The sequence below is a fragment of the Eupeodes corollae genome, chromosome 1, assembly GCF_945859685.1.
Source record: "Eupeodes corollae chromosome 1, idEupCoro1.1, whole genome shotgun sequence".
NCBI lineage: Eukaryota > Metazoa > Arthropoda > Insecta > Diptera > Syrphidae > Eupeodes > Eupeodes corollae.
This window is the reverse complement of record NC_079147.1, coordinates 175,497,646-175,523,306: the sequence shown is the minus strand read 5'-3', so window position 1 is coordinate 175,523,306 and position 25,661 is coordinate 175,497,646. Positions and strand designations below refer to the sequence as shown.

Sequence of the window (25,661 nt, the reverse complement as noted above, 5' to 3'; positions counted from 1 at the left end):
ACACAATTCTTTTTAGCTTCAACATTCGGGCAAGACAACACCCGATGGAGTGTGTGCTGAGATCTTCGCTGAGTTGAACTACCTAACTCAGCTTGTCAACGAGCCCACCAGAATATCGGACGTGGAAGGTTGAACAGAAAACACTCTTGACTTGATTCTTACCTCCGACCCTGGGGTGCCAGCACGTAACTTGATACAATCGAGGATTGTCGGTCGTCGATCAACTCGAAACAAATTATTTTTGATAGCACGTAATTTGAGACGAGTTTCATTGTGACTTTTACTTAAAAAAAACATTGTGAACTATAAAATGAAATGTCAAATGAGTTTTCTTTGGAATTATTGCATTATTATAATTTTAAGTTTTTTTCGAAATGTTTTTCTTTGATTTAAAGAGTGAAAGTGAAGGCGAAGAAGTGCCCTATGATAAAATCAAAAGAAGATATTTGAGAGATAATAGCAACCCATTCGAATTGAGTGAAAATGAGTAAATATTCAAAAAGAAAAGAAAGATCATGTATAACATTTGTAAAACAATTTTTTTTATAACTTTGTGCAGCAGTTTTGAGTCAACAAGGAATGTTTTTACACGATACTCAGCTAGTTAGATCTTCCAGAAGACAGAAGAAGAACATCAGTTCCAACAGTTCTACAGCTTTGTGCAACATTAAATCTCCTAGCTAGTGGGAGTAACCAAACCAATGTTGGAACAAATGTGTTGCTAAGTATAACACAGGCAACAGTTTTCAAGTTCTTTCGCCGAACGTTGAGTCTCCTGGAAAATAAGTTTTGTCCGCAATGGAATTTGATTGCTCTAAATTTCCATTTTTCCATAAAAATATCACTGCCGACGATAACTTATTTCTGTCGAGTGAAAAACTTTGTTTCAAACGTCAATTTGAAGGTTGTGTGCTGCCTATCTTTCGAAACAATCGAGGACAGTCGATTGAACCAAAATGTGTGCTGCCAATGCTCGATTGTATCGACTAAACTCGGTTGTATCAAGTTACGTGCTGGCACCCCTGATAAGTAAACTCTTAGTGTTCTATCTCTAGGCACATCAAACCATTGTTTTATATCAGCAAATTTCTCGTGTCAAAACCACTTAAAGAAAGAGCTCCTAAGCGAACCGTTTGGTAATACGAGAAAGCCAACTGGGACGGTCTCAGGATCTTAACTGGTCACTGTGCTTCCTCGATAGTGACGTTGACGCCAGAGCTGATATGATCACAAGAGAACTTTAATCCCGAACAGGGTTAAAAGCATTTGACCTAAGAAAAACGCATGGTTTGATGCGAGCTTTAAAGAGGTTATTAGGGCCAAAGAACTAAGTTTCTGTTGCTATAAAGCCAACACTACTGAGGAAAGCCGGGAAGGCCTGCAACGGACCAAATTTTTACATGACCAAAAATTAGGGCAAAAAATTCTGCAACGTCCCAAAGGCAGTACACATTTTTAGTCGTTTGTAAAAAACATGCTCGTTTCCTATGCTCGTTGTCAATGACACTCTTTTTGTTAGCTCTTAAGAGAAAGCTAATCTCTTTGCTAGGCAGTTCGACATCAATTCTACGCTGCCAGTGAGTTTTATGACTCTTCCGGTACTTTAGTGAGTAAGTGATTCTATGGGACCAATCTTTTTTCGCACTCGTACTGTGGCTTATCCTTAGAGCCCTAAACACAATTAAATCCGCTGGTCCGGATGGTATCCCCACTATAGTTCTGAAGAGGTGTTCTTCAACGCTGGCAAAACCACTGCGTAAGCTTTTCCATCTGTCCTATTCTACAGGTCTCTTTCCGAGTGGATGGAAAACTGCATTTGTTCAACGTGCATTTGTTCTTTTCAAGGTCATGGAAACGCTGATCAATTTTCAGCTTTAGAAATTTCTTGAAGAACTGAAGCTTCTTAATGACCGGCAATATGCATTTCGTTGCAATAGGTCCACTGGTGATCTCATGGTTTATCCCACCGAACCGTGGAACAAATCTTTACATCGTCTTAGAGAAAGTAACATTATTGCACTCGATATTTCAAAGGCATTTGAGTTTGGCACTAAGCTCTCTTAGCATTGTACAATGCGGAATCAAAAACCGCGTTGATTTTAATGCTTCGAAAACTGAATGCAGTCTACTGTCGCAAAACCGTAACCCTCCCCAATGCCACTATCCATGAGTGGTATTTGCATCGACGAGACTAAACAGCTATCAGTTCTAGGTATGTGCATTACAAACCACTTGTTGTGGAGTGATCACATATTTGACATCGCCAAAAATGCTACTAAGTGTTTAGGGTTTCTCCAACAATGCAAGAAGTTTTTTACCCCTTCTGATCTGGCTGTAATTTATAATGCCTATATTCTTACTTGAGTACAATTCCGATATTTAGATAATTATTTAGGCAGGTGCTCCTATAACCCACTTGAGTCTCTTGGACAGAATTCAAAATAGGGCTCTAAAATGATAGGTAACCGTTGTTTAACTGAAATGTTTCCATTTCTGGAGCACCTTCCTAAGGATTCATGTCTCTCATTATTTTATCACTTCTTCCATAAGCAATGCTCTAATGAAATATCCAGTTGCATTCCTCCCCTCAAGGGATTCAACCGGAATACCTGTTCTTCTAGAAACCTTGAACCAAATTCCGGACGCACTGTATAGTACAAAGATCCATTCTTTAGTCGCATAACATGACTGTTGAATGCTTTACCAGACTCAATATTTCTCACTCATTACAATACGCAGAGATTCAAATCAATATGATTCCGTATCTCCTTTTTAATTTTATTCTCAAGGGTATTCATAACCCCTCTAGTAAGCGCACAATATAACAACAAAATATCAAGGTAAGTGATGAGCTAATTTAAGTCTGCTTTATTTGTTAAATAAATTTAAATAAATCGGCACACTTGAATTGCTCATCTGGTTCCCGTTTATCCCTTTTTGCTTACAGACATATATAAAACGACACAATCATTAGCAAATGTTGCATCAATATTTTCAATGCAATATGTAAAATTTAGAAATCGTTAAAAATTGAAACTTGTTCTCTTTTTAATAACACAACAAAATTAAATAATTCATGATTCCAAAAGATTGCAAAATTGTATTGTTAATATAGCAGACTTATATTTATTATCTTAATTTTAAAACGATTTTGAATTGCACTTGTTGAGTTTTTTGGTTTATTGTTTATCTTGAAAATTTTGATAAAAATATTTATATTTGTTTTGATACATTTTTCATACACTTGGTGCATCTATTTCCAATACCTCTCGGATTTATAGGTATTCCTCAAGGATCGACTGCAGGCCTATAAACGAATTTCTATCCAAACTTATACAGGATATATCATGATGACATGCAACAGTATGCCTGTTTTGAAATCCTTACAAGACTAAATACTTAATCATTTCTCAAAAGCCACATAATACTTATCATATGAAGTGATCTAACCATTCAAATCAAAATTACATAATTTCAATTCAAAGACTTGGAATAAAATAAGCCAGAAGAAACATCTACAAAAATTATCATCAGACAAATTGGCACCAGAACAAATCACTCGTCGACAAACATTGTCATCATCAGTACTACTATTGCCGAAAAGTACAGCAACCACTAAGAAGATTGTGTGATTATAACGAGGAGTGGGCGGGTCAACTAATTCTCGTGGGAATGATCACCCACAAGATGTTTGCACCTGCATTCGCAAGACATTATTAAGAATAAAAATAGATATTTTATTTTAACCAAAACAAATTTATAGTAATTAAAAAAAACTGTTTGAACCATTTAAATATTGAAACAAGGGATTACTACCTTTTCTTCTGTTGCTCCTTCACAGGCAATTTGCCAAATTTGAAAAACAAAAATCCGGTAGATACATCAAAACAATAATTAAATGTTTTGTTGGATAACATCTGCACCGTATTAAAACTGCTCATGCTCACGGGGATACATTATTTTATAGAATTATATTTTTAATACTAAAAGACTAAAGAAGGCCTTGTCTCATTTAACGGTTTCTTTATAACTAATTTGGAACGATACACATTTTGAATCGTTATAGAAGTCATCGTTTGAACTAGGCCGCAATTAAAATTTCCATCAAGTAAGCACTGCATTTAAAGTTTTAGGAATTGTATTAATTCTCGTAAATTTATCATGAAAGAAAAAAACTGGCCGCACTTGTTGATATAGAAATTAATAAATGGTAGTGCCAACTTGACAGTTAAGCTAGAACTATCACCACTCAAAAACCCTGTTAAAAGCAGGTTCAGGCGACATAAGGGTCTTGAAAGTAAGACAAAATTCTATTATCTTATTGGCTTGAGACCACTTTATTGGAAAGTTGAACGAAAAGTTAGTGAAGAAGAATCTCACAAGCCAAGCCTACTTATGTAATAATGTCAGCTGATTACGTTTTGTCATTCAACTGAAAGCTGAATTTTATTACTTCGTGATTTATTTATTTTCCGCCCAATTCCATTTGATATTTTGTGTAAAAGCGTTAATTGTCAAATTAGAAAAGGAATAAGCAATATGTCTTTGCCATACAAAATATTACTCATGATAGACTTATTCGCCACCTGAGATTTTTTTTGTAAACAATAATATTTTTGGTACTTTTTGCTCGCTCAACTGAAGTTAGAAGTATAAAGTTCCAAGTTTCCAATTAATGATATCAGAAAAATTAACTATCAACGTTGGTCAAATCTTCAACTCAAAGAACGCATTTGAATGCAAATGAAGTCCCTTATATTGCCTGAACCGGCCCAATAATTTAAATTAAAAAGGCTGGATGCGACCCACACTGATAACTTCACATCCCTTCTGTCAATTTGTCTTAATTAAAACTTGAACTTGTTTTTGTAGGTTTTCATGGGTTGTTAAAAAAGTTGTCAGATAATTTTTTTTTGTAAAGAAAACTGTCAATTCGATTTCTCAAAATTTTACCAAATGTCAAAAATGTTATTCTTCGTTACAGAAAATTATTTTGTAGATAATCATTTTTAGTTCGTAAAATATTAGAGGTGACAATCATTTTTTTTTTTAATTTATAAAAAAAGCCGCTAGTTAATTTTTTTTCAATATTTCATAAGTTTGATATCACGTCAAAATATTTAATACAACATTGAATTTAAGTAGCTGGCGTTATTCGTTCGTGAGATATTTTGGACTAATCAACATTTTTTTTTTTAAATCTCTATTATTATCTGTATACAAAATTTATTTGAAGTCCATATCTCCAGTTGTTCTTGAGATATGGACGATAAAAAATCTTCCCGAACGTATGGACGCACAGACAAACGCACGCATAGACATCTCTCTAAAAATCTTTTATTTAGATTCTAGGGACCTTGAAATGTCAAAAAGTATAAAAACTTTCAATTCGACCGATTACAATAACTTTTTAGGGAAGTTTAAAAACTGAGTATGTTACTTACTATCGGGAATTTGCTATTTTAAATGAAAAACTACTTTAAAGTACTGTTTTCAAGAAAATCATATGCCCTCTAACAGGATTTGAGCTGTAAATCAATTGTGCTCCCAGCCTAAGCATTGTAGCACTGAAAATCTAAATAACCAAGAAATTTTGAAATTAAATTTAAATACAGAATATAACTGGAATACATCATTACTGGTCCTGATTATGGGATTCGCGGCGCATCGTTTTGCTAGCGAGATTGCCATTTTAAATGATTGATTTCACTTTCGCCTTCTTAGTTTTGAATTCGACCAATTAACGAATTTGAAGGCGAATTTGAAATGTCATAATGATTGTTGCCGACTTTAAATCCGACAGCTTTATTTGGCGGATTCACAGGCGAAAGTGTTTATTATTATTCACTTTTCGATTTCGTGAATTCTTTCTTGTTTGTAATTATATAAAAATGTGTGTTAGCTTTATTTTAATTTCCTTGTAATTTACACACTCCTGGACACCCGTAATCTTGAGGAATTCTGGGATGCCTTAAATTCCTTCCTTTAGAATAAATATACACCTTGATTGATTTCATTTGATTTTGAAATTATCAAAAAATCAGCAAAGTATCCTACACAATATCGTGGAAGGAATGGACAAAATTAACAAAAGTGGTTCGACAATGACTGCATGAAGGCGAGATCGAAATCATTTGCTTTTCTTAAATTGCTTAGAAAATATAATACAGATATTTTTAAAAACCTCTACGGCAAAGCAAACAAAAACATCAAAAGTATATGTCATGCTAAAAGAATAGCGTATGAGCAACATAATATTGCAAAGATAAATGTTCCCGATCTTCGTCAGACTTTTGGAAAGCAGTAAAACTTTTAAACGGAAGAAAAAATCAGATTTCGGATGGTCTTCAAGCCCAAGAATTACACATACACTTTAGAGCACTTTTGAACACGCCACAAACATCACCCAGTATCCACTACGCAGAACCCCAAGTTATCGATGAGTATCTAGATGTACCATTTGAACTAGCTGAAGTTATTCAAGTCTTCAAGAACGCCAAATATAATAAAGCACCAGGAGAAGATGGAGTGCCTTTCGAATTTTATAAAAATTGTTGTACTGAATTCGCCCAAGCCCTTACAGATGAGTTTATCCGACTTTTCGAGAGTGCAGACTTTCCACAGAGCTTTAAAAAAACTATCATATACCCGCTTCATAAAAAAGGAGATTTTACAAATCCAGCTAATTATAGGGGGATATCCTTCCTTAACTCTGTATCCAAATTGTTTACCGCTCTAATCTTCAACAGACTAACGAAATGGATTCAAAATAAAATATCCTACACGAATTCCAAGCTGGCTTTAGAGAGAATTATTCCACAGTTGACCAAATCTTCACGCTGCTTAACATTGCCCAAATATATAAGCAAAAACATAAGAAACTTGTCTGATGAATTTCCAACGTCGATGGGTGGAAACAAGGTTGTATTTTGAGCACGCTACTCTTATACTGTTCATCAACGATATAACGGATGAAATTGGGGGTGGAGTGAAAGTTAGCCGTATAACAATACCAGGCCTTATGTATGCTGACGATATTGTCTTCCTAGCCGATACAGTTAATAGTATGCAACTGAAGGTCAACAAGATTGAAAAATACTGCAAAGCCTGGAATCTAACGATAAATTAAGAAAAAAACAAATTTCTGGTGCCAACTTTGACCAAGTCGAAAAGTTCCAACGTTACTGTATAAAGCGTACATTTAGACTTCCAATTAATACGCCAAATTATATGATCCATATAGAAACAGGATGTTCACCTCTTATTTTGGTAACGCTAAAGCTGCACTTTGACTATATAGTAAAAGTTATGGATATGGAAGAAAGGCGCTTACCAAAAAACACAAGCTGCGTCAAGGAATGGCAAGATCTTGCAAATTGTTACGGATGTGACCTCAATTTGTATGCTAATGAAGGAGCAATTACTCTGAGAAGAAAATTCCAGAGCATTATGGAAAAATCTGGCCAGTACCTAAACAACAGATACGTTAATGAAGCTCAGTCTTCATTATACAGGCTTTACTACAGCAGCGTTAAATATAATTTACAAGGAAACACATACTTTTTGGATAGGAATAACACTGATATGATAAGAACTATATTTATGGTAAGAGGTGAACTTATAAATCTTAACTACATGCCACACCGTCCTGAGCTGCCTATATTGTGCGATCTAAGCAACCGCGAGGACAGGGAGGACGTTTACCATTTTACTGCTGTGTGCCCAGTTTTAAATGCAATTCGTATATCGTACTTTGGAGAAAGGACGCTTGAAAAAGAGGATTTGATGGGTGTGCTGAATGGCGACCGTGGTTGGGATGTTCTATACAGATATACAAAAAGTGCACTAGATTACAGAAGGAGAATTAGAGATGCTGATTTTTAGAAAGAAAAAAGATTGTTTCTATTTCCGATAAATTAAATATAAACCTTATTTTTACTAATTGAATATACAAAAATGTCGGTCAGGTAGACGGCTTATAGCCAAACCTAAAGACTTTAGCAAAAAAACAAAATATTGTAAAATATTGTATTTCTGTATTTATCTTTGAATAAAAAGTCATTAAAACTAAGTAGTATTAACTGAAAAACCATAGCTTAAGGTTTATTCTTTTAGCTTTGATTTGTTTGTTTTAATATTTCGGCTTTTTCTACCTTTAGCCAGAATTGACAAATAGATCGAAAATCGAGTAAGAGGTTTTTACATATTACAAAGTGTATGCAGTGCAATCTAGATTTTATAGTTAATTTAAGAACTTTGAACCCATCCTTTAAGTTAAAAAATCTTTCGAAGTTTTAATTATCAAAATGAGTGCAGTTAAAGTCGTTAAAATAAATTAAACGTATATTTTGTTGCCTATTTTGCCTATATTTACGCCGGAAATATGGATATACGACTTTCTACTTCTTTGCTTTGTTTTGTGCATCGCAATGCATTTTACTCTTTCGTCTTATCCCAAACCGAACTAATGTCCAGTTTCACTCACATACATATCACAAAAATATCTAACCCTTTTTGCTCAGATGTCAGCGCGCCTCCTCCGTGTACCTCTGATGAGCCCCTTAACAAGTAATTAGCAACATACAATTTAAAACTTAATTATGATTACTTTATACATAAACTCGGCCATAATCGCACACCACTTGAAGATAATTGCAAAGTAGTTATAGTTATACAAGTATAAGGCAAAGCCTTTTAGACATTCAGATAAGTTGTAAGTTATTGAGAGAACCTTTTTTTATATTTGTTTGTCTAGTTTTAAAATTAATGATTTTTAAAAAGCTAAAAAATTTGATAATACCAAAGTACCATATTTTCTGCAGGGGGAGGCGTGCGTTGCAGTGATCATCATCAAATATTTCATGATGAAAGCCACGTGCTATAGCTATCTCTCACAGTGCACAATTGTAACAATACAAACAAATTAATTACTAATATTATAAGCACAACTTCAATGGTGTACCTTAAACAAACAAAACACAAACAACAAAACAGAAATTCCGTCATCTCATCACAATAGCGCACCACTCATTTTCTAATCGAATATAGATCTCCGCCATTATCTAGCTGAAGCTTCCTATCCTCCCTATTTTGTATTTATTTTTACGAAATTATATTTCTGTGTATTTTTTTCTTTTTTTAATTTTAAGAGAGTGGGGTCATTCATAATGTTTTTTGTGTTTTTTCTGAAATCTTTTGATATGATTTTTGTTACTAGATGAAACGTAATTAGAAAGCTTCTGACAATCGCAGTAATTTTGTGATTTTTGTCGCGGTAAGAACGTTGATACATTTTAATCAGAATTAATATATGTACATAGTATATGTATTATTTATATTACTTTCAACATGATATTATTTTCGGTATTGTTTTGGACGACAATCGTTTCAATATCAAACTGTCAAATTAATTCGGTTGTCGAAATAAAAATTAACAGCACATACTGTTCGACAACGTGTCATGGAATGAATTTTCCTTCGATTCATGAGGTTGTGTCTTTCGAGCCAGATAATAATAATCATCAAACATCAATTCTTTTTGAATCATCAACGTTTTCGAATTTCCCGTTAAATTTGTTTACAGCTTTTGAAAATTTGACGGAATTGGATATGAGAAACTGCTCGATTAGTCACATAACTTGGGAAAATTTTCTGTATGCAGTGAATTTAAAAGTGCTCTTTCTGTCTAATAATTCTCTAACAAAAATAGATGATCTTGTATTCAGTTACGCTCTGAACATGCAATTTTTGTGGATAGAAAATAACCGAATACGGAGCTTAGTAAGCGAAAGCTTTAAGGGTCTGACACAACTCAAATACTTATCATTGTTAGGAAATCGTATAGTGTATCTACCCGATGGAGTCTTTGATGATCTTAGAAGCCTAGAAGTTGTAATTTTAGCAGAAAACAAAATCAAGTACATTCAAGACAATTTGTTTACACGAAGCCCAGATATCCTGTCAATTGATTTAAAGAACAATCGTATACACAACATATCTGATAACGCTTTCAAGGGCCTAGAACACGTCATGAACTTGGATATATCACAAAATAAACCCTTGCGTAGCCTAATCTTGAACGTTGACGCTTCCCATTTTTATGCAGATTCGTGTTCATTAAGACAATTGAATATATACGGTCGTGTAAATTTTGCGCTCTTAAATGGAAACCGAATCCTGGAGCTGTATTTTTCCCAGCCGGAAGCTCTTCAGAGGCTAGATTTGAAAAATAACTCCCTTCAACAGATAGCTTCTCTAACACGTGCTTACAATCTTGAAATTTTAGACCTGTCTGACAATCCGAAGCTAGAATCCGTTCCCGACCCTTGGGGCGTTGTTTCCTTACAAAAGCTTGACTTGAGCAATACGGGATTGAAAGAATTTCCACAGTCGATTCTTGCAAAAAAAGGAACTCCGTGGAAGCTGCATTTTCTCAATATTTCAAGCAATTTAATCAAAGAAATCGACCCAAAGATTTTTGTTCGTTTGGAAAACATTACAAACTTTTATTTCCATGAAAACAATTGGAACTGTTACCATCTTCGTTTAATGATGGATCTCTTGATCAAGCCCAAACAGATGGCTTACAGTAATGATGAGTTTGACCCCCTATTTCCTGGAGAATATATTGCAGGAATCAAATGCATGTACCGGACTCTAGAAGATGAGGATGAAACACCAGCCTCCACAAAAAAAAATCTTTCAACAGTAGATGCAGTTGAAGAACTACGCAATGAACTTAAGACAATCATACAATTTTACGAAGGAAAGTTTGCAAAGGTAATAGAAGCTTTAAACGGTTTGAAGAGCAGACTTGATACTTTGACGGCAGAGAACGCTACTGTTTGGCAGCATATCACATTAACAACTTAAATTATGTATCACGTTTCCAAAGCAAACAAATTTATGAAAATAACTTCAGTTTCTATAATTATTTACACATATATTTTTAAATTAATAAAAAATAAATCGTATTTGATCATTTTTTCATTATTTGTTGTTAATTTACGCTCCAGTAAGTTCGAGATGTAGTATGGTTTAGTGTGTAGTCAAGCCGTGCATGAAATTATAAAGCGGATACACAATATAAGAACCTAAAATTGACAGAAGCAGTGCTCATTATGTGAGTTTTTTATTAGCCTTTTTTAACGACCTGTGATTTAAAAAACGAAATTGAATTTTAGTAATGGACATTACTAAAATCAACCCATGACGTAACTGTTTAAGACCATACTTCATTCACACTAATTGTTAAAAGACAATGGTATTATTTAACTTTTCATATTCGGATTTTGTCCTACATTTAAATATCCTGATACGCATATACCGAAAAACAAAAATTATTTAGAATCGTTTAACAATGAATTCTTGAGTTTAAACCTATCTTAACTAAATCTTACATTCCATGAATGTATCTAACAAACAATTTTAAATTATAACTATTTTGATAGTTAAAACTAAAGCAGCTTAATTGTTGGCTTATATTTTTATTATTATCTTCAAAATTAAAATGATACAAAAAACAATTTCTACAGCTTAACAATACAGCTTAACAATAAAATAAACCCACATTTGTTTACTAAGCAGAAATAATAATCGGTGTTTAATTGTGTTGTGCAAGGAAAGTTTTGTTATTTACTATCACTTAGTATATCTCAATCTTAGCGACTCGACGATAAGGTTCAAAACAATCGTAACCATGATCGAATATATTTAAAAATATATTTTGCAATAAGTTATTTAAAATATAAGTAATCAAAATCTTGCAAGTTTTGAGAGGTAAATATGTAAAATTTTACCAAGTTCATAAAGCAACAGCATCAAACTGTTTAGAAAAACTGCTGTCTCATAAATGTAAATTGATGCATCACAATAAATTAAGTTAAACTGTCTAGCTGACGACAGTACTTTCAGCTTTTCATATCCTATTGTAGATTCACATCCTTGTTCTTCGGATATGGCACTTCAACGGAAGCGTATGATAACGATAAGCTCATTAAATTCTGATCTCTATAGCATTGTCCAAAGGGGAATTATAAACCGTGTTAAATTCAAAGCGTAACCCAACTCCGATGCCGCTTTCCATGAGTGGAACTTGCTTCCAGAAAACTTATCAACTTTCAGTTCGCATATTAGTCTCATGGCATGACTACATATTCGGAATTGATAAAAATGCTGGTAAGAACTTAAGATTCCTCCAACAGTCCAAGAAATTTGTCTACCTTTCTGATCTGGCTGTAATTTACAAAGCATTTAAGCCGTAATACTCGCACTTCCAGGAGTGCACATCAGTTTACCCTGGAGTTCAATTTCAGACGCACAAATTGAGAATGTGGAATGCTTTAACGAAATCTGTTTTTCCCTCCCAATTTAATATTCAAAATTTTAAAACCATTGTGCACCGGTGTCTCCTCTTTAATCCTTCCCTGCTTTCCTAATGCTCGCACTGTTTCTAAACGTAAATATGCTTAGAGTATTAAAAACTCATTTAGTGCCTGTAAACTTAAAGAAAAAAATGAAACCAAAGTTACGAAGACCAAAAGTACGAAAAAATAAAGTTACGAAAGATCAAAACCATATACACGAAAAGCAAGTATGTGAAAACCAAATATACGAAAACCAAATTTGCGAAACCCAAATAAAATTCAGGCCTTCAGCAATGTTTTGTAGGGAATTTCATTTGGTACAATTTTGTTATATCTTTTTTTTTCCACGTATCGAAACAAAATAAAAATTCATTGAGTGATCGACTGATATTAAAGATACAATCGAATAGAGGATTGTATATTTAATATCAGTTATGCTATATCTTTATATTTTTTTTTTCCTGATTGCGATTACCAAAAACAAAGAATCATCCCATTTGGTTGAATTTTTATAAAAATTTCCTCTTGGCTACAAAAAGAAACTATTTTAGATACAAATATTATTCCTCAAATGAGTATCAAAATTGCATAGTCGCATCTTTTTCACAAATGTAATGTAGACATGTAGCTTGTGATGCGTTCGTTCCAAGGAGTTTAACAAAAATAGTTATGGATAAGTGTCATTATTCTTATCTCATCATAGCATTGGCGTGTACGTTATAATGTTCAATTTAAATTTCAAACTCAGAAATTTGCTAGCCAGGGTAGTATACCTCTAATGCAATAGTCTTTTTTAACGCTGACGAAGCCACTCCACTCCATAAGCTTTTCCACCTGTCTTACTCTACAACTCTTGTCGAATGGTAGATTTCTTCTGTTTGGGAGTTCCAAGGTAGACTATTTTAACTATTGCACAAGTAAACACATTGATTGACAAGTGCTCTTGTTTCTTATACCGAAACCTTAATCTAGACAGAGTAACTTCTCTCGAATTTGACAATCTGTCTGATTCCATCCACACTATTGTCTTCTTATATCCTTGCACTGAAATCGGTATACAACTTGAATTAAAATTTTAATCTCTTTTTGGCTTTTATTATCGGGTCAGACAACAGCCTAAAGAGTGTGTGCTGGTTTTTACTAGGTTTAATCACCTTACTTAACTGGTCAACGATCCTAATCGAATATCGGTGACTCTCTTGACTTGTTTCTTACCTCTGCCCTGATAACAAAACCATCAGTGTTAAATCTGCTGATATGATTACAGGGTTAACAAAGCATGATTTTTTGATTTGAACTTAAAATAATCTATACGAACTGAGGAAAACTAAAAATAAATTGAAACAATGCAGGAAACGTCCATACTCGCCAAATCAAATAAATTTAGTCGATGCTCGATGTCGCTAAGAATGTATTTTCATCTTTTTATATATTTTTCGAAAAAACAGATAAATGTATGTAAGTTTAGAAAATTTATTTCAATATAGTTCACAATAAGCAAAAAAAGCATGGATAAGGTTGATACAAAAAGAAGACAGCACATCAAAGCGGTAGGGCCTGGGGGATTCTTTAGTGTTACCCTCATAGAGAGAGCAGAGTAGAAAAGGGAATAATTTTGAAGCTGATTGAAAGGTGCAGTGCGAAAATTGGTTAGGGATTTGCGTTTTGTCTGAAATCGCCAAAATGAGCAGAAACACTTTTATATGATGATACCAGTCCTCAGTAGCCATCTTGTTTTTTTATAAGCTAAGTGTACACGAAAATGTGAAAAGAATTGTTGTTAGAATTCAAATTTTTTCATCGACATTAAAAATACAACAATGTTAACAAATACATTTTGGAAGGAGATACGTATAAAGGATTGCCATCTTTATAAAGGGCTACACCTGCTACTTTTCAGTCATCCTCTCTGATTAACATTGTTCAACAACTATTTCAGGAAGTAGTTGTCAGTATCTTGAATGTAGAATCTTCAAAATTGGGAAAGAGCTAGAGGGACCCATAGCACATCGCAGGAAACGGTACTAGATTGTAGTATTTGAGTCCCTATATCTCGCTAAGGAACAATCACGGTGTAAGTATCTAAGTCAGTAGGTAAGTAAATATTCATACCATGTCTTAAAAGGACACATACAATTTTCAGGCTATAAGCTAAATTACTGTTTTGTTTAGGACTATTGAATAAGATTAATAAAGGTTCTTGGTAATTTTTTAACATATTTGTATAAACATAAAGTTCAGTCTCGTGCACACTGATGATAATACATTATTTGCAGACTGCTTTAAACAAAACATCTGGCCAACACAGCGTTCAAGGTGCTTGCTACCTCGAAGCAGATCGCATATAAGCTCGATAACCGGACACTTTTTAATAGGAAAGGACGCCAATCGGTTATACGAATTCTCAAACGACTTCAATAGAAGCTGTATGGACGAGGAAAAGGAGAAAACAGTTCTTCGCCTTCTGTGTATATGCCCTACTCGAGCTCAAAAACGCAAGAATTACCTAGGAGAATTCTTTTTTAACGATCTAAATTATATGAGCATAATCAGCCTCTCACGTTTCGTAAGGGACTGAAACTGGTTCTATTGAAGGAGGAAGAATCAAGATTCATGTGGTATCACAATGGGCCATTAAGCGGGCCTAAGTGTCTCCGTTTTCATCATGGACAGCTACTTTAACCTAACATAACCTAAAGACTGCTTTAATCTCCAAACAGATCTCGATCATTTAATGATGCATGGTTAACTGTCTTAAATTGATCGTTAAGATTAGGAAATTTTTCGTTATCTTTACAAAATTTTGTGTGTCCAAGTTTTCATTTATCCTGCAAATTGATGCTTTTGTTGCAAAATCCAAAACAGTGATTGCTTTTATTAAAAGGAACTCAACTGACTTCTCGGATCCTTATAAATTTGTGTCATTACATAACTAATTTGTATGAGGATCACTTCAGTATGCTGATGTCATATGGAACCCTTTTTGAGAAATTTCAGAATCGTTTCACCATAGACCATTGGAAGAAAGCTACTTTCTTTTTCAGCTTAACAGAGGACAAGTTATAGTAACAATGAATCAGTTTCAAGCTCAATTAGGGAGTTCGACAAAGTCCTTCAAGGTGTTTTCAAAAACAGCTTTACTACTGAAGACCAGTGATTCTAAACTGTAGTTTTAGAATTCCATAAGTAGTGTTCAATAGTTTGAGAAATTAAGTAGTTACCTACGTATGTACATTAGGAGAAATTGTTTTATTTTTTTAGCCATGGTCTGAAAATGTTCTTTAATTAGGAAATATCTACTATGTTTTCCAGTTAAAGAAATATGAACCACAATGTAAACGAACTTCTGGAATCTTAAAAAGAGAAGAATTGAAAAAGCATGGTAGGTGCTGATGGGAGAAGCTCAACATATTACCTACCAAGAAGAGCTAGCAGATCTGATCTCCAAGCGACCTTTAGAAAAAAGCAGCCCTATCTATAATTTGTGTCCATATCTTAACGATCATAACATCATTCGAGCGAAAGGTAGAATTGACCTCTCTATAGAATCGAACGATGACTTCAAAAAACCAATCATACTTCCAAGGTACCATCAAATAACTTACCTACCTTATTATGATGGACATGCATTACAGATTCCATCATCAAAATCATGAGACAGCTATCAATGAAATTCGTGAAATGTATCAAATCCCACAGTTAAGAATCGCATTTCATTCTATGAGGAAGAAGAAGTGCCAAGACTGTAAAAACCAGAATGCAAAACCTCGTGAACCAATGATGGCCCAGTTACCCAAGGCGCGATTGTCACCGTTTACTAGACCCTTTTCATTCACTGGAATCGACTACTTTGGTCCAATAAACATACCCATTCTTAGAAGGAGTGAAAAAATGTGGGGAGTTCTTTTGACTTGTCTCACCACCAGAGCCGTCCACATCGAAATCGCACACAGCCTTTCTGCAGATTCGAGCATAATCGCCCTTCGAAACTTTATGGCTCGTCGAGGAACTCCCATAGAAATATTTAGTGACAATGGTACGAACTTCCAGGGTGCGGAACGAGAGCTGCGAGAATCACTTAATGACGTCGATAAACTTAAATTGATGGAAGCGTTCACCTCTCCTAGAACGAAATGGAGTTTCAATCCACCAAGTTCTCCGCACATGGGAGGGTGTTGGGAGCGACTGGTTCGCTCAATAAAACAGTTCTCTACAAAATTATGCCAATGCGAAATCCTACCAATTAAAAAAATATATTCCGATCGACAAAGAAAATGAAGAAGCACTCACCCCAAACCACTTCCTCCTGGGGCCATCAAATGGAATGAAGCCTTTAGTAGTATAGGACGATGATGTTAAAGTAGTGAGAAAAAATTGGCAAACATCGCAGCAGTACGCGGATCACTTCTGGAAGCGATGGGTAAGTGAATATCTTCCTACCATAGCACGCCGCTCCAAATAGTTTGCACCAGTCGAACCTATAAAAGAAGGTGATAAAGTCCTTATTGTGGACCAGAATAACCCCAGAAATTGTTGGCTGAAAGGTCGTGTCATTCAAACCAAAGTTACAAAAGACGGGCAAGTCCGAAGTGCAACTGTTTTCACACGCTCTGGAATTTACATCAGACCTTCAGTTAAGCTGGCTGTGCTGGACGTTACCACCTCAGCAGGGAAGATAAATAAATCTGGACATACCAAGGGGGAGTGTTAGCAGATGTCAGGTGTAAACTTACACGTTCAAATGTATATCCACCCTGTATTATCTCTTAAGTATCCATTTCTTAATTTTCTAATTTGCACATGTTTAAATTGAACCTTTTCCGGTTGTCATTAAGTTTATTCTCGAACTCAAGCTAACTAAGTAATCAAATTATTATCCAGACAGATGTGAGTACATATTCCTGTAATTTCTATTTCTATTTTATATCTTTTCTATTTCTATTTAATAAAGGATTTTGTAACTCGAAACCAAAAAGATATTGTTTCAGTTATAAAAAAGTTTGGACGTTGGCTTTCAGATCCAACACACAAAATAAAATCCGTTGACAAATTTGTGTGAATTCAAATTCATACAATACGCAAAACATTTCAATTCAAAATATTTAAACAGTCAATTAGGTATTTAAATTAAATGTATGACACATTTAGATACCAAACTATAAGCACCTAGATACCTATGTACGTTGAAAGAGTATAATTAAAATTGAACTAGGCAGAACAATTAAGTTGCTACTTGAAATTTCTTACACATTTCCACTACTAATATTTTTGTTTAGGTATACCGATACTCATAGGTTACACAAAGTAATTTGTAGGTTGTCATTGAGTCAAAAAGTTATACCAACTAAAGTTTTAAGAATAAATTCATAACTTCAAAATACTTACCAGTTTTTGCAACTAAATGAAAATATTTCCTTCGGTAACCATCTGACAAAAACTGATTTTTTTGGTGAAAAATTCACGGGTTTATAGAACGTGAACAATTTATTTAACCGAACAAAAACTTAACAGTGATTGCACCATGAACCGTGTAAAATATTTGGAAACTCGGTCTTGAACCCGTATATTTTTGTTATATCTTCTCGTTTTGAATTTAAATGCCATCAAAATAATATTTTTGATGATGTTGCACAAACATTTAATTTTTTCTAGAAATAGGTAGGTATGTAAATGAAAACAAAAAATTAAGTAGGTACACTCAACGATGCCGATTGATTTCGATATAAAAATATTAACAATTTAATAACAATAAAAACATATTTGGCAAACCGAGAAAACATAAATAACTCAGCTGTTGCGTTCCTTTATTTGAGTTTTCTTTAACTTTCTCAAGGTCTGAAGGAATTTTTGTTATTCCAGAAACGAAAAACTGAACAATAAATGATTTTTTTTTCTGCGACCAACTCACGCGCGTTAGGTTGAGAACAATTAATGTATTATATTATATTTTCTTATCTAAAACGTCCAAAAATGGGGAATGAAGACTGAAGGCACAAACGAAATCATGTACTTTTAGCTGATAAACTGGAATACAAAAATGGAGAATCGAAATCGAAATCAGAATCAGACACAGACATTATTTATTTTACTGTTCAATTTCAATTGAGACTTAATTTTATTACACCGCCAATTTAATTTGCGATATTTTTTTCCACTTCCATCTACTTTGATTCCAGTTTGTTTCAGTTTTTTCACTTCTATTTAATTCACTGACAAATGATAATGAAACAAAATATCTCAAGATCTCCGTATTTTTATTTTATTTCTTTTAAAAACAAATAATTATTTAATCACATTTAATAATTTATATTTTAACTATAACTGTATATAAATTGTGTGTAGAACAACATTGCATTTTTGTGTAATACGACGAACAATGCGCGGAAAACAAAACACACATGACACATCGATCGATCTTCTGCTCACTTGCACTCTACTTGTTTTTCTTTTTCGATCTGGTGCTGTAATCTTACTAGTAGTGGTACTGTACTGATATATTTAATTTGGGTATTGGTTTGGTATTGGGTATATAAAACCTATGTACAAATGACTGAATCGAGTTGACAGCTAATTTCAAAATGGTCTAATTGAACTGGATGCGTTCGCTTTGTGGACTAATTGGAATTATGTTTTTGTTTTGTTAGACGGAATTGTGTGGAAATGGACAGGCTGTCAAGTGCCAATTCCAAAGATACTCCATACCATATGGAGTATTTTTGCATTTACTTGAATAAATGTGGTCTGTTCGTTTTCTTGGTGCGGTTCTGCTATTGTTGTCAAGTTGAAAACAATTGTTCAACTGTCATTGTTACATTTTGTTCGAATTTGTAAGTATTAAAAATAAAATAATTGTTTTTGTAACTTTTACTCGCAAAATTAACAATGAAGAGAGAGTAGTCGTTTCTTTTTAGTGAGCTGTATAATGTTTTAAAAGTATGGTGAATAAAAAATAAGTCTTCCAAAGAACAGAGAGAAAGAATTCAACTTAAATATTGTTATTGTGTAAAGAAAAGTCATCATACGACTTATGAAAATGGAGAATTACTTTATAAATTGATTCACTTTAACAGTAAAGCAATTTCGGCTATTATCAGTGACATTAATTTTCATTTTTGTAGACATTGTAGCTTTATGTATTAAGCAAAATATTGATATAATACGATGAATTCTAATTTCAAGTATTTATTTTTAAGAAACAATGCATTTGATTCATTTTAAAAGTTTAATAATGACATTTTGTATCAAATAGATACTTGATTGTTGCAATTTAAATGTTTTAAACATAAAAATTTATTTTCAGAACAGTTTAAAAATTGTGTTACAAACGATCTATATCTTAAGTAGTGACGAGGTTTAATTTTGAACTTCTGATTATAGTTCTGGTTGGTGGAAACTTTGTTTGGCCATACAAAGCGATTTTAACTTTTTAAAAATATGGTCTATTGGAACAGATAGTCGCGTTGCAAAAAATATCAATGATTTTCTAATATAATCATACAGTAATAAATTTGACAGAATTTTAATGAATGATAAGTAAAAGTAAAATATTATTCTGTAGAAATACAAAAACAAATATAAAATACCTAATAATAATAATAATAAATCGAATGTGCGATTGAAAAAAAAAAACATTTTTTTAAAACTTACATGTTCGATGTCAAAATCCCATTCAGGTGAAGGAGAACGCTCTGTTCTGTCAGGTGGAGGTGTTCCCTGAGTCTGTGATCCATGAGGTTCTTCAGGAATGACGGCGAAACGACCTCGCTGCAGAATAGGTGAAATTGAACCATAATTAGCTACAATAGAAAATAGATCATAATTATGCTTTGGATCCTGCTGCAGTTAAATTTAAATACACATATGTACAGCGACTGTCGTAAATATAACTAAAAACTTGTGTCATCACTGTTCCTTTCAAATCCTCATTTTTATACCTTCCATTCTACATCCATACTTCATTTCATATCCTACAATACCTGTCCCTTTCACTCAATTGTTGCTAACGATATTTTATAAAAGGATCGGTAGTCGATGTTAAAACGTCCGCCCGAGCGGAAAGCAATTAAAATAAATAAGATGAAATTAAAACGGAAATAAAAAGATTTTTATTGAGAAACGATTCGGTTACCTGACACTTGTATTACCTACAATTATTTAAGAATTCTTGCTTTTGACATTTGCCTTCAGCTATTTTTTCATTGAACCAATTACCGTTAGTTTTTTATTCAGAAAAGTTGTTCTACCTATTATTATAACGTAGAATTAAATATCTCAAAAAATATATGTTTTATCAGAGCATACAAAACTCTTTAAAGGAATAATCCCTATTTCATTTTTTAACAAAAATAGACCTAACCCTAACTTTTAAATCCATCAAATATCGATCGCACCATATTTTGTCAAACATGTTTGACAGTGTAATAAAGATATCACATTTCTACTACCATTATAGAGACGGTAAACATTAGCTGTCATTGCATGTGTCTATCAGATGTTAAAGTTTTAATGTGATAAAGTGTGTGTGACACCATACAAAATTGACAGTTTTTTTTATAAATGATATGGACGTGTTCAGAAACAATGGAATTGGGACAAACAGAATATGCATGGTTTCATGTTAGATAAATTTGTTTAGCTTTTAAACTGAATTTTAAAACTGAAATAGAAATGTTCGTTATTTATAGAATAGAATACATTTTAGAATATATATCAGTATGACAGGGAATGGAGGGTCTACATTCCCTTATTAGGAGAGTGGGGCAATTTTTAAGAAAAGTAAGTTGAATTGCAAAAGCACAGATTAAAAAACAACCCGTTATTGTGATTTAGATTTTTTAAAAGCCAAAAACTCACCAAAGAAGTTACTTTAAAATAAAGTTGCTTATGAAGGTTTAAATCTACTAATTTACTTTTTTATATGAATATTTCTTAAAACAAATATGTGTCCTTTATTCATTGTTATTGTGATTATTCTTGTTTTTAGGCTGAAAATGATTTCTCCACGAAATGTTTCACTTAAAAATAATTAAATGCCACCTGATTTAACTTCTACGAGTCCTATAGTTTTAGTGAAACGTTTTTGTCTAGCGGTTAAAGTTTTTGTAATAAACACTTTGTGAACACTTCTTGGTAGACTACGAGCAAAATATAATATGGACTGGATAAGGGAAATACATTTTTTGCCCTATTTGGGGTTGAGTTATGTCCTCAAATTTAAAAGTTTTAAATACTTTTATTAAAATTATAATAATTATAATTCGATTTATTACACCCTCAAATTTAGGTTTCTAGGATGTCAAAACTCTGTTTGGCAATGTTTTTACCTATCCCAAGAAATAGATTTTAAGATTTAGATTAGATAATGAAATAAATTCGTGACTAAGAGGACGTTTTATGTTTATAATAACACATTTACACGGAATTGTACAATGTTATTGACGCATAAAGCTCGCTACAGCTTTTAATTAACAAAATATACATGCATAGGTATTCTCATTAAGTTTTCTAAACCTTAAACTGTTTTCTGTAGTACATATATATTTTTTCATTAAGTTGAAGATTCACATACCACAACATGTAAAATTTATTATACACAAAAGAAAGCAACATCCATGGTAAAATTGTGAAGAAATAACATTTCAAATGGTCAATATTTCCATAAACATTATGACTAGATAAAAGTGTATAGTATATAAGACTAATATGTATATGTAAATTTACAGAAGACATCTGTCAGATTTTTAAGTGGAAGAAAAAGTATTTTTAGGACAATCTTTCCAAAGTTGTAATACAGTCATTCTTGTCAGAAAAATGGGTCAACCTTGAAATCTATTGGAAGATGCTGAATTCGTACACAAACCATTATTTAGGAATTACAAATTTTTTCTTAAAAGTCACATATGCCAACGTATGACTCTCCTAGATACTCGAGGTCAAGAATTTTGAGTAGAGAACAGGGTGCTTCAAAAATGTATATTAGATCTCAGTTCCATTAAACAAAGATTTTAATTTCCTAACTCAAAAATGATTTTAAACCGAGGTTCTTACATGTGACTAGTGATGATGTATACTCAGGTTCTAAACATTTTTAAAACGATGTTTTAAACATAAACCAAACATTACTCCATCAAGTTTTAAATTTATTTTAGAACATTGGAAAGAAATTGGCCTTCGCACATATGTTTACAGAACTTCATAAACGCATGTTAAAAGTTTTAGCGGGGCCATGGAAGCAATAAATTATTGGTCAGAACTTTGATTTATCAAAATGATAACTAAACTCCTTAGAACTATATTATACCTAAAACTGAGATCTTGAAATTTTTAACGAATAACGTTGCATTTCTTAACTTCCAATCATTTGAATAGAGCTTGATTTAAATTTATTATTGACAATGTCTAACGAGTAATTCCTTTCTTTCATTAGAGCTCACCATGTTGGATTTTCTGAAAAACTAAACATACATTTCTGTGTGAAGTCTAGCAGGCCACGCTTCTTATTCTGAGGAAAATAATCTAGAACATTCAAGTATAGGCTTCTCTAAGTTTAATCCTAAACTTCTCTTAAACCTGTAATACTGACTTTTAAGCACTTTTGTGTTGTTTTGAATTCGTTTGCATCACAAAAGCTTTATGGACGGATATATCTCTCTTTATTGAATTTTTCTCTAAAACAGTAGAATTCCGCTCCATGTGTTACCAAAACAAAACTGAAACCTGATTGGCATTTATTCATTGCCAGAATGTTTATGGGCATTAAGATTGCACAAACCTACATAAGCTCTATTAACTCTATGCCGTCCTTAAAACAAAAAAAAAACTCTGGTGAGCGCTTTATCACAGCGTGGATGTAAGGGTAACCCGGGCCATGCTCGCCGACTTAACAGAGTCTTTATTGTTTTGAAATAGACAAAAGGTTTCTACAGTTTATTTTGATAACATTGCCATTTTAGATTTAGAGAAAGTTATGCACGAAAGGACCAATTTCATCCTATATGATTTGGCCAAGGTTTGTATGATTGATTTCGTCCTAATCTTTTGGAATTCAAAAATTTAGTGTGATTGCAAACAAAATCAAAATACTTACATGCTGGCATCAAACGAAACCTCCCAAGAGTAGTTTCTGGTGGACCAGGGGGTGATGCCGATGTGACACGAAAACGACCTCGTCGTGCTGCAGCAACTTCATCGTAACCTCCACTACCACCCGGCATTTTTATGAAAATTTCACTGGAAAAAATATGTTTTATGAATAAATAATAAATTAGAACATTATAATTTTTTTGAAACTAGGAGTAATAAGTAATTTAGACAAAGAAGTTCGTGTCTACCAGGAAAAAGCCTGATGGAACCTGTACAGCCTCTCCAGCCAAATCTCTTGAGCTACTGATGAAGACGCACTTTCCGGGTTGCAAGAGTGATAACCCCGAATCGCTTGAAACAGGGCTAAACGTAGCTCATGTGGAGCAAGGCAATTCCGTTATAACCAGAGAAAATATTATGTGGGCCATCAATACTTTTTCTGCATATAAATCCCCAGGCATGGATGGCATACTGCCAGTTATGCTTCAATAGTTGCATGATGTGGCAGCTCCATGGCTGGAAAAAATTTTCAAAGGATGTCTCCTTCTCAAACATGTGCCCATGTCGTGGAGACAGGTCACGAATCCGCGAAGGATTTCAGACCAATAAGCTTAACATCTTTTGTGCTTAAAACCTTGGAGCGCATTCTTGATTACCATATTAGAGTAATCCTAGTTGGACGACCTCTGGAAAGCTCTCAGCATGCTTATCTTAAAGGCAATTCTACGGAGACTGCCCTCCATATGGTAGTGCGTACTGTAAAACAAACAATCCGTTATTAAGAATTTACTCTTGCCACCTTCCTAGACATAGAAGGTGCTTTTAACAACGTCCTTACAGAATCCATAGAAGAATCGCTCGTTAAGTTCGGTGTAGAAGACTTCATTCGAGAATGGATTGTTTCCATGCTCAGTGGTAGTACGATTTGAGCCACTCTAGGCAATACAATCACAACAAAACACGTGAGTAGAGGAACACTCCAGGGTGGTGTCCTTTCGCCTCTTTCATGGCTTCTGTTCATGGATATAATTCTTGTTAAATTAGAGAGATGTGGAGTGAAGGCGGTAGCCTACTCGGATGATTTGGTGCTATTGGTGTCAGGAAAGTATACCTCTGTGAATAGTGAAATCACGGAGTCAACTTTGAAGAAAGTTAGCAATTGGGACACGAGTTGTGGACTAGGAGTTAACCAAAGTAAAACTGAACTGTTGCTCTTTACCACCAAAACTAAATTACCGCTCTTCACGCTACCTTGACTCAACGGTCAAATCCTATCATTGTCTTCCAGTGCAAAATATTTGGGAGTTATACTCGAACCTAAACTAAACTGGAAACTAAATATTGAAGTACGGGTTAAGAAGGCCTGTGTTGTCTTCTACGTCTGCAGCAAAACTTTCGGCAAAAATCGGGGACTTCAGTCGAAGATGATTTTATATACGTACACTGCCGTAGTACGCCCAATCTTAACATATGGTTCGATTGTGTGGTGGCATGCTCTTAGCAAAGCCTATAATATTAATAATCTAAAGAAGGTTCAGAGAACAGCTTGCGTGGGCACCACAGGGGCCATGCATACTTGCCCAACGGACGCCTTAAACGTTATTTTGGATCTTTTACCAATCGACCTTTTTATTAAATACATAGTTTCCTGCAGCGCTATTAGGTCGAAGGAATCAAATAGCTGGTTGTCAAAACCTTATGGTCACAGCAACACTACGAAATTAATTAACTGCACTTCTACTTTGAACCTTAGTAAGGGTTTTAAGGTTATTTTCCCATCGAGAGAAGATTGGGAGGATGACATCGTGTCGATAGGTTTCGACACAACCATCTTTACTGACGGCTCAAAGATGGAGTGCGGAGTTGGTTCTGGGATCTTTTCTGAGTCCCTAAATGTAGCCAAATCCTTTAGGCTTCCTGACTTTGCTAGCGTTTTTCAGGCTGAACTGCTGGCAATAAGGGAGACATGTAAGATACTTAAACAAAACCAAAACCGAAACCGAAATGCGGCTATCTTTACATACAGTCAGGCAGCTGTCAAAGCCATAACTCGGCCATATCCTATCTTAATTGGTCCAGCAATGTCGCGATGAGCTTGCGAGCCTGAATATTGACCTCGGTGTCACCCTGATCTGGGTTCCGGGCCATAGTGGTATCGTGGGAAATGAACGGGCTAGCCAGGCAAGGATCGGCCCTTCATAGCTCAATTGCGGA

The 25,661-nt window shown here is 34.0% G+C and overlaps 2 protein-coding genes across 5 annotated transcripts in view; one reads left to right on the top strand and one right to left on the bottom strand.

Annotated features, from left to right (window-relative positions):
• Positions 1-25,661, bottom strand: part of LOC129954180 (uncharacterized) — a 169,465-nt gene that overhangs the window by 126,057 nt on the left and 17,747 nt on the right. For 2 of the 4 annotated variants that reach the window (XM_056067919.1, XM_056067920.1), the window contains exons 3-4: positions 23,452-23,594; positions 20,013-20,161 (exon numbers count right to left, since the gene is read on the bottom strand). In XM_056067919.1, the coding sequence (XP_055923894.1) occupies positions 20,013-20,161; positions 23,452-23,578 (276 nt within the window). In that variant the 5' untranslated portion in view covers positions 23,579-23,594. Of the gene's footprint in view, positions 1-17,750; positions 18,654-20,012; positions 20,162-23,451; positions 23,595-25,661 lie in introns of those variants that run through there. The other 2 variants (XM_056067917.1, XM_056067916.1) reach the window with 2 other exon arrangements.
• Positions 9,244-10,989, top strand: LOC129954183 (relaxin receptor 2). Its single transcript, XM_056067924.1, has one exon. It carries the CDS (start codon positions 9,349-9,351, stop codon positions 10,870-10,872), a length of 1,524 nt encoding a protein of 507 aa, XP_055923899.1. The 5' UTR covers positions 9,244-9,348; the 3' UTR covers positions 10,873-10,989.